The sequence below is a fragment of the Eucyclogobius newberryi genome, unplaced genomic scaffold, assembly GCF_026437365.1.
Source record: "Eucyclogobius newberryi isolate DKJ021-1_F unplaced genomic scaffold, fEucNew1.0.hap1 SCAF_26, whole genome shotgun sequence".
NCBI classification, from domain to species: Eukaryota; Metazoa; Chordata; class Actinopteri; order Gobiiformes; family Gobiidae; genus Eucyclogobius; species Eucyclogobius newberryi.
In genome coordinates, this window is record NW_027315901.1 from 1,162,574 (window position 1) to 1,172,715 (window position 10,142).

Consider the following 10,142-nt stretch of genomic DNA (forward strand, 5'->3'; position numbering starts at 1 on the left):
GTGACGTGTGTGTGTGACGTGTGTGTGTGTGTGACGTGTGTGTGACGTGTGTGTGACGTGTGTGTGTGACGTGTGTGAGTGACGTGTGTGTGTGTGTGTGTGTGACGTGTGTGTGTGACGTGTGTATGTGTGAAGTGTGTGTGTGACGTGTGTGTGTGTGTGTGACGTGTGTGTGTGACGTGTGTGTGTGTGTGACGTGTGTGTGTGACGTGTGTGTGTGTGACGTGTGACGTGTGTGTGACGTGTGTGTGTGTGACGTGTGTGTGACGTGTGTGTGTGTGTGACGTGTGTGTGTGACGTGTGTGTGTGTGTGACGTGTGTGTGACGTGTGTGTGTGACGTGTGTGTGTGTGACGTGTGTGTGTGTGTGACGTGTGTGTGTGACGTGTGTGTGTGACGTGTGTGTGTGTGACGTGTGTGTGTGTGTGACGTGTGTGTGTGACGTGTGTGTGTGTGTTGTGTGTGTGACGTGTGTGTGTGTGACGTGTGTGTGTGACGCGTGTGTGTTACGTGTGTGTGTGTGACGTGTGTGTGTGTGTGTGACGTGTGTGTGTGACGTGTGTGTGTGACGTGTGTGTGTGACGTGTGTGTGTGTGTGACGTGTGTGTGTGACGTGTGTGTGTGTGTTGTGTGTGTGACGTGTGTGTGTGACGTGTGTGTGTGTGTTGTGTGTGTGACGTGTGTGTGTGACGTGTGTGTGTGTGTTGTGTGTGTGACGTGTGTGTGTGACGTGTGTGTGTGACGTGTGTGTGTGACGTGTGTGTGTGTGTGTGACGTGTGTGTGTGACGTGTGTGTGTGACGTGTGTGTGTGTGTGTGACGTGTGTGTGTGTGTGTGACGTGTGTGTGTGTGTGTGACGTGTGTGTGTGTGTGTGACGTGTGTGTGACGTGTGTGTGTGTGACGTGTCTTAAGTCTGACAGACTTTGCAGTATAAACTAATACACAATATAATAAACTATTACACGGAAAAATTACACAACAAATATTTACAAAAACAACCCAAAAAAACCAGTTTCCATCATAATAAAGATCTAGAAGTAATAGCCTCAATAATACTGACATGTGACCCTCCAATCAACGCGCGCCTCTGCTGCTGCTGCGCTCTGATTGGTCGCCTCAGATGTATTTCCGTCCCTTTTGCCCCGCCTCTTCCTCTTTCTTTCACGCGTCCTTCGTGTCCGGTAAGCTCGCGTTTTTCTCTCACTAAAAACTCTTTAAACCTTCTGTTATTGAGCTTTTCATGAGCTGTTCCCGTCACGTGATGTAGACTATTCTCCGTAGAACAGTATTTTCCCGCTCCGAGGCTTTAGCGTGGAAAGTTCTGTAAAAACACCGTTAATGTTCCTCGCGGCCTCCGGAGCTAACATGAGCAGCTAAATGCTAACACGTCCTGCCGCTGTTCCTTTAGCTCAGTGTGACCCCCCCTGGGGGCTCTTTCCACGGCCTCTGCGCACGCGCTGTGGGCGGTGTGTGCGGTGGTCTCACGTGGGCTTTGTGCGTGTTTTTCAGATCTTTTCTTGTCTTTAAACCGGCTGTGAAGCGATCCTTGGAGCTGCAAAGATGCCCAGGGAAGACAGGGCCACGTGGAAGTCCAACTACTTCATGAAAATCATCGTGAGTGTGACCCGAAGCTGGGGTTAAAGGTCAAACGTGTTTTAGACCAAATACACAAGTAATCTGCAATACGGGTTCTAAATGGTTTGCACTAAAGATGCATAAGAAAAGTCAATCTTCTCAAATCTGACTTTAATGTGCGGTTTTAATTGGGTTTTTGGTTTTATATAAAGTCCAACTCTGAGCAGGTATTTGTGGAGGGAACGTTCCAGTTAAAGTTTATGCAAAATGCACACAAAGTACTTTTTTGACTAAACATAAAAAAATGAGCGCTTATATATTTTAGTTTTCAGTGTTAGCTGTGTAATTTCCTAGTGTATCAATTATAAATCTTAAAATGCTCATCTGTAATTATAATTTAAAAATATTTAAAGAATTTTGATAAATTACCTGCTTTTGAGTTAAATGAGTGGCCCGGCCTGTAGGGGGCACTCTAAACTCATCAGTGGCTTTAAATACATCTCGGGTCAGACCAATGAGAATTGTCCAGACTCTAGTGTCCCAAAGACTCTTAACATGTCTTGGAGTTAAATGTCAAGATAAAGTCATTAAATGACTAAATTTGATCAGATCCTAAGGTGTAGTCGACTAAAGGCGTGTCCTATCCACTCGGCCACTACAGCCCTGTAACGCTCCTCATCTGGGTGTGGTCAGTAGCTGCAGGATTAGTTCCAGAGCAGCTGGTCAGTGCTCCTCTGGCGTTCCCCCTGCACAAACTAAACTGTTTCCTCGCTATCTCAGTCTGTGTGTGTGACAGAAGTGAGACGTACGGCATCAGACAAACTACTGCCCCCTAGTGTCCCGAAGCGCATGTCCCCCACTTGAGAAACACGGGACCGTTTCCACTCGAGTTTACAGTCTTAATTTACAACAGTTTGTTCTTTATAAACTGAAGTTCCTGCAGCGCAACAAACTGAATGTTTGTCATTTTAGGCGAGTTTTAATTTGTTTTCACAGATTTTCCTTGGCATTTTAAAAGGAGAGGACGGAACAAAAATAGTTATTTTTCCGTGATTAAATCACATTCCTACCATCCAAAAGTCTGAGTTGAATTTAAAAAAAATAAATTTTTATTCTAAATTTTCTTAGATTCTTAGAATATAGGCCCTGCTCCCACCTCGACATGATCTACATCATTATAGTGATCAATGCAAGACATTGGAAATAACTTATTATACCTTCAATGTCAACTGTTTAATGGAAGGTGGAACTCAGTGATCAGAAAGAAAGTAGTCCCTGACTGACGGACAGAAAGTAGTCCCTGACTGACGGACAGAAAGTAGTCCCTGACTGACGGACAGAAAGTAGTCCCTGACGGACAGAAAGTAGTCCCTGACTGACGGACAGAAAGTAGTCCCTGACTGACGGACAGAAAGTAGTCCCTGACTGACGGACAGAAAGTAGTCCCTGACTGACGGACAGAAAGTAGTCCCTGACTGACGGACAGAAAGTAGTCCCTGACTGACGGACAGAAAGTAGTCCCTGACTGACGGACAGAAAGTAGTCCCTGACTGACGGACAGAAAGTAGTCCCTGACTGACGGACAGAAAGTAGTCCCTGACTGACGGACAGAAAGTAGTCCCTGACTGACGGACAGAAAGTAGTCCCTGACTGACGGACAGAAAGTAGTCCCTGACTGACGGACAGAAAGTAGTCCCTGACTGACGGACAGAAAGTAGTCCCTGACTGACGGACAGAAAGTAGTCCCTGACTGACGGACAGAAAGTAGTCCCTGACTGACGGACAGAAAGTAGTCCCTGACTGACGGACAGAAAGTAGTCCCTGACTGACGGACAGAAAGTAGTCCCTGACTGACGGACAGAAAGTAGTCCCTGACTGACGGACAGAAAGTAGTCCCTGACTGACGGACAGAAAGTAGTCCCTGACTGACGGACAGAAAGTAGTCCCTGACTGACGGACAGAAAGTAGTCCCTGACTGACGGACAGAAAGTAGTCCCTGACTGACGGACAGAGAGTAGTCCCTGACTGACGGACAGAGAGTAGTCCCTGACTGACGGACAGAGAGTAGTCCCTGACTGACGGACAGAGAGTAGTCCCTGACTGACGGACAGAGAGTAGTCCCGGGCGGACAGAGAGTAGTCCCGGGCGGACAGAGAGTAGTCCCGGGCGGACAGAGAGTAGTCCCGGGCGGACAAAGAGTATGGTCCATTCCACCTTTAAATGGCCCAAAAAATAATTTTGCTCTAATCGGGTAAGACGCGTTTTCATTTCCTGGTTGGACATGAGTTGAATGAACGGGGAGCGTGCGCTGAAGCCACGCCCACCCCCCGTCCATGTTCTCATGCATCTATGGTCAAGCTGTGAGTTGTGAGTTTTAAAGCTCTTGCGTTCTAAGTCGCGGTGGTGCAGAAATGGTCGGCGGTCAGATGCTGGTGCAGAATACATTATTTTTGTTAAAGTTTTGGCCAAATAAAGCGCGGAATCTGCGTTGACGGCGGGCTCGACAAACCACTTATTAAAACTCTCCTTATGAAGCTTTAAAGAGCTCTGAATCTGTCCAACTCTCTATCGTTCTAATGTCGGGAGATGTTTGAGAAATACTATTTATAAACCCTGGACAAGCGTTTGACCTTTTAAAATGATGAACATGTGACTGACGCATGCAGCTCATTGGCTCGGGGTGATCACATGACGTGTGTTACACTGTCCTATAGCAACTCCTGGATGACTTTCCTCGCTGCTTCATCGTGGGCGCGGACAACGTGGGGTCAAAGCAGATGCAGACCATCCGCATGTCTCTGCGTGGGAAGGCGGTGGTCCTGATGGGGAAGAACACCATGATGAGGAAGGCCATCCGGGGCCACCTGGAGAACAACCCAGCCCTGGAGAAGTGAGTATACGCCCCCGGCCCCGCCCTCAAATGCCCTGCCCACAGAGGTGGGTGTGGTCAGTAGCTGCAGGATTAGTTCCAGAGCAGCTGGTCAGTGCTCCTCTGGCGTTCCCCCTGCACAAACTAAACTGTTTACACGCTATCTCAGTCTGTGTGTGTGTGACAGAAGTGAGACGTACGGCATCAGACAAACTACTGCCCCTAGTGTCCCGTGCCGCCGCGCCCTGGACAAACGTGACTTAAGGGTTTGGTTCACGCCTCATGTTCACTGCTGAGCGGGCGTGGTCTGAACAGACCTGTATGTGAAGTGTGGTGTTCATGGTTTGAGACGACTGTGTTCAGGCTGCTGCCTCACATCAGAGGGAACGTGGGTTTCGTCTTCACTAAAGAGGATCTGGCCGAGGTGCGCGACATGCTGCTGGCCAACAAGGTGAGTCTGAAGTGCTACAGCTCCGGTTAAGACCGTTGGCGTGTGCGAGACATGTCATACTTGAGACTGAAATCTACAATCGACCTCTACAGGCTCAAAGCCTCTGACCATGTGGTATTTAGGATGTGATGTAGAGGTCAAACTGCAGGTCATCTTCTGGTCAGCTGTGAAGTGCTGCCTGGTCGTTCCCCCTGCAAACATTAAACTGTCTCCTCGCTATCTCCGTCTGTCACTGTGGCATCCGGGGACGTAAGGTCTCAAACACGCTTAAGACACGACGTAAGGTCTCACACACGCTTAAGATACGACGTAAGGTCTCAAACACGCTTAAGACACGACGTAAGGTCTCACACACGCTTAAGACACGACGTAAGGTCTCACACACGCTTAAGACACGACGTAAGGTCTCACACACGCTTAAGACACGACGTAAGGTCTCAAACACGCTTAAGACACGACGTAAGGTCTCACACACGCTTAAGACACGGACGTAAGGTCTCACACACGCTTAAGACACGGACGTAAGGTCTCACACACGCTTAAGACACGGACGTAAGGTCTCACACACGCTTAAGACACGACGTAAGGTCTCACACACGCTTAAGACACGACGTAAGGTCTCACACACGCTTAAGACACGACGTAAGGTCTCACACACGCTTAAGACACGACGTAAGGTCTCACACACGCTTAAGACACGACGTAAGGTCTCACACACGCTTAAGACACGGACGTAAGGTCTCACACACGCTTAAGACACGACGTAAGGTCTCACACACGCTTAAGACACGACGTAAGGTCTCAAACACGCTTAAGACACGACGTAAGGTCTCACACACGCTTAAGACACTCTGAACATGTGACCCGTGTGGTTCTTTAGGTTCCGGCCGCCGCTCGAGCCGGAGGAATCGCTCCGTGTGACGTCACGGTTCCAGCTCAGAACACGGGACTTGGACCTGAGAAGACGTCCTTCTTCCAGGCTTTGGGCATCACCACCAAGATCTCCAGAGGAACCATCGAGATCCTGGTAAGGGAGGGCATCTGAGCCGCAGAGGGGGGCATCTGATATACGTCCTCTCTGTCCTAAGCGTGTCCTCTCTGTCCTCAGAGTGACGTGTCCCTGATAAAGACGGGGGACAAAGTGGGGGCCAGTGAGGCCACTCTGCTGAACATGTTGAACATCTCTCCCTTCTCGTTTGGACTCAACATTCAACAAGTGTACGACAACGGCAGCGTGTACAGTCCAGAAGTGCTGGACATCACCGAGGCCTCGCTGCACGCCAAGTTCCTCGAGGTGAGACTGACCCACCCCCCGTGGGTGTGGTCAGTGGGTGTGGTCAGTAGCTGCAGGATTAGTTCCAGAGCAGCTGGTCAGTGCTCCTCTGGCGTTCCCCCTGCACAAACTAAACTGTTTCCTCGCTATCTCAGTCTGTGTGTGTGTGTGACAGAAGTGAGACGTACGGCATCAGACAAACTAGTGTCCCGGGGGGCTGCGCCCTGGGGCGTCCCGGGCCCTTACTAAAGTGTCTCCTGGTCCCGGGCCCTTACTAAAGTGTCTCCTGGTCCCGGGCCCTTACTAAAGTGTCTCCTGGTCCCGGGCCCTTACTAAAGTGTCTCCTGGTCCCGGGCCCTTACTAAAGTGTCTCCTGGTCCCGGGCCCTTACTAAAGTGTCTCCTGGTCCCGGGCCCTTACTAAAGTGTCTCCTGGTCCCGGGCCCTTACTAAAGTGTCTCCTGGTCCCGGGCCCTTACTAAAGTGTCTCCTGGTCCCGGGCCCTTACTAAAGTGTCTCCTGGTCCCGGGCCCTTACTAAAGTGTCTCCTGGTCCCGGGCCCTTACTAAAGTGTCTCCTGGTCCCGGGCCCTTACTAAAGTGTCTCCTGGTCCCGGGCCCTTACTAAAGTGTCTCCTGGTCCCGGGCCCTTACTAAAGTGTCTCCTGGTCCCGGGCCCTTACTAAAGTGTCTCCTGGTCCCGGGCCCTTACTAAAGTGTCTCCTGGTCCCGGGCCCTTACTAAAGTGTCTCCTCTCTTGTTCCAGGGCGTGAGGAATGTGGCGAGCGTGTGTCTGGAGATCGGGTACCCCACCCTGGCCTCCATCCCTCACACCATCATAAATGGGTACAAGAGGGTACTCGCTGTCGCCATGGAGACAGACTACTCTTTCCCTCTCGCCGACAAGGTACAGACCAAACATACTAACACTTTAGTTTAGTGAAACATGTTTGTGACGCGCTTTGAACCTGCGCCGCCCTCGTGTCCCGCCCCTCGTGTCCCGCCCCTCGTGTCCCGCATGTCTTACGTCCTGTGTGTCCAGGTGAAGGCGTTCCTGGCTGACCCATCCTCCTTCGTGGCGGCGGCTCCAGTGGCGGCTGCAGAAGTGGCTGCGTCTCCTGCTGCGGTCAAAGAGGAGGTGAAGGAGGAGAGCGAGGAGTCGGACGACGACATGGGCTTCGGACTCTTTGACTAAAACCACTCAAACGAGACGTTGGACCCTCAATAAAACATGTGAAACATTTGTGCTGCTTCTGCCTTTGATTTGTGTGAGACTGTGGGTGTGGTCAGGGCCTGTCAAGCGGCTCAAACCCTGACCAGTCCAGTCTGCAGCACATCGGCCTCTTTATGTCATATTTACTGTAAAGAATAAAGCCTTTAACGGCGAAATAAAAAACTGGTTTGATCCTGATTTTAAAAAGAGTTTAAAACTTTTTGTAGATGTCAGTTTGAAAAGTGCGAGTGTCTCGCTTCAGTCCGTGCTGGCCCCGCCCCCTGGAGGATGAACCAAAATGACCTGTAAAGTTCTGACCCTAAAACCCAGCAGAGGGGCAGGAGATGTAAGACTAAGGCGGTGCAGCAGCGATTTTAATGAAGCTCTGACTCGTGACGCGCCTACGCTCTGACTCGTGACGCGCCTACGCTCAGACTCGTGACACGCCTACGCTCTGGTGACACGCCTACGCTCTGACACGTGACGCACCTACGCTCAGACTCGTGACACGCCTACGCTCTGGTGACACGCCTACGCTCTGACTCGTGACACGCCTACGCTCTGGTGACACGCCTACGCTCTGACTCGTGACGCGCCTACGCTCTGGTGACACGCCTACGCTCTGACTCGTGACGCGCCTACGCTCAGACTCGTGACGCGCCTACGCTCTGGTGACACGCCTACGCTCAGACTCGTGACACTCCTACGCTCAGACTCGTGACACTCCTACGCTCAGACTCGTGACACTCCTACGCCCCGAACTCGTGACGCGCCTACGCTCAGACTCGTGACACGCCTACGCTCTGACTCTTAACGCGCCTACGCTCTGACTCGTGACGCGCCTACGCTCTGACTCGTGACGCGCCTACGCTCAGACTCGTGACACGCCTACGCTCTGACTCGTGACGCGCCTACGCTCAGACTCGTGACACGCCTACGCTCTGGTGACACGCCTACGCTCTGACTCGTGACGCGCCTACGCTCAGACTCGTGACGCGCCTACGCTCAGACTCGTGACGCGCCTACGCTCTGGTGACACGCCTACGCTCAGACTCGTGACGCGCCTACGCTCTGGTGACACGCCTACGCTCTGACTCGTGACGCGCCTACGCTCAGACTCGTGACGCGCCTACGCTCAGACTCGTGACGCGCCTACGCTCTGGTGACACGCCTACGCTCAGACTCGTGACACTCCTACGCTCAGACTCGTGACGCGCCTACGCTCTGGTGACACGCCTAAGCTCTGACTCGTGACGCGCCTACGCTCAGACTCGTGACGCGCCTACGCTCAGACTCGTGACACGCCTACGCTCTGGTGACACGCCTACGCTCTGACTCGTGACGCGCCTACGCTCAGACTCGTGACGCGCCTACGCTCTGGTGACACGCCTACGCTCAGACTCGTGACGCGCCTACGCTCTGACTCGTGACGCGCCTACGCTCAGACTCGTGACGCGCCTACGCTCAGACTCGTGACGCGCCTACGCTCTGGTGACACGCCTACGCTCAGACTCGTGACGCGCCTACGCTCTGGTGACACGCCTACGCTCTGACTCGTGACGCGCCTACGCTCAGACTCGTGACGCGCCTACGCTCAGACTCGTGACGCACCTACGCTCTGGTGACACGCCTACGCTCAGACTCGTGACACTCCTACGCTCAGACTCGTGACGCGCCTACGCTCTGGTGACACGCCTAAGCTCTGACTCGTGACGCGCCTACGCTCAGACTCGTGACGCGCCTACGCTCAGACTCGTGACACGCCTACGCTCTGGTGACACGCCTACGCTCTGACTCGTGACGCGCCTACGCTCAGACTCGTGACGCGCCTACGCTCAGACTCGTGACGCGCCTACGCTCTGGTGACACGCCTACGCTCAGACTCGTGACGCGCCTACGCTCAGACTCGTGACGCGCCTACGCTCTGGTGACACGCCTAAGCACTGACTCGTGACGCGCCTACGCTCAGACTCGTGACGCGCCTACGCTCTGGTGACACGCCTACGCTCTGACTCGTGACGCGCCTACGCTCAGACTCGTGACACGCCTACGCTCTGACTCTTAACGCGCCTACGCTCTGACTCGTGCCGCGCCTACGCTCAGACTCGTGACACGCCTACGCTCTGACTCGTGACGCGCCTACGCTCAGACTCGTGACACGCCTACGCTCTGGTGACACGCCTACGCTCTGACTCGTGACATGCCTACGCTCTGACTCGTGACGCGCCTACGCTCTGACTCGTGACGCGCCTACGCTCAGACTCGTGACGCGCCTACGCTCAGACTCGTGACGCGCCTACGCTCAGACTCGTGACGCGCCTACGCTCAGACTCGTGACGCGCCTACGCTCTGGTGACACGCCTACGCACTGACTCGTGACGCGCCTACGCTCAGACTCGTGACGCGCCTACGCTCTGGTGACACGCCTACGCTCTGACTCGTGACGCGCCTACGCTCGGACTCGTGACGCGCCTACGCTCTGGTGACACGCCTACGCTCTGACACGTGACGCACCTACGCTCTGGTGACACGCCTACGCTCTGACTCGTGACGCGCCTACGCTCTGGTGACACGCCTACGCTCTGACTCGTGACGCGCCTACGCTCAGACTCGTGACGCGCCTACGCTCTGGTGACACGCCTACGCTCTGACTCGTGACGCGCCTACGCTCAGACTCGTGCCGCGCCTACGCTCAGACTCGTGACACGCCTACGCTCTGACTCGTGACGCGCCTACGCTCTGACTCGTGACGCGCCTACGCTC

General features: G+C 53.4%; 1 protein-coding gene across 1 annotated transcript; it reads left to right on the top strand.

The window, feature by feature from the left end:
• The first annotated feature begins 1,077 nt into the window (after positions 1 to 1,077).
• rplp0 (ribosomal protein, large, P0) lies at positions 1,078 to 7,409 on the top strand. Its single transcript, XM_072459716.1, has 8 exons — positions 1,078 to 1,181; positions 1,510 to 1,614; positions 4,290 to 4,465; positions 4,808 to 4,895; positions 5,776 to 5,922; positions 6,004 to 6,189; positions 6,933 to 7,073; positions 7,209 to 7,409. The coding sequence occupies exons 2-8, from the start codon at positions 1,561 to 1,563 to the stop codon at positions 7,359 to 7,361; spliced, it is 945 nt and encodes a 314-aa protein (XP_072315817.1). The 5' UTR covers positions 1,078 to 1,181; positions 1,510 to 1,560; the 3' UTR covers positions 7,362 to 7,409.
• The last annotated feature ends 2,733 nt before the right edge of the window (positions 7,410 to 10,142 follow it).

Bases quoted from the DNA above. Each gene is read 5' to 3' on its own strand.
- rplp0 (XM_072459716.1), top strand. From the start codon at position 1,561: ATGCCCAGGGAAGACAGGGCCACGTGGAAGTCCAACTACTTCATGAAA. The intron at 1,615-4,289 runs GTGAGTGTGACC...ACTGTCCTATAG, and splicing joins ACTACTTCATGAAAATCATC to CAACTCCTGGATGACTTTCC. The intron at 4,896-5,775 runs GTGAGTCTGAAG...GTGGTTCTTTAG, and splicing joins ACATGCTGCTGGCCAACAAG to GTTCCGGCCGCCGCTCGAGC.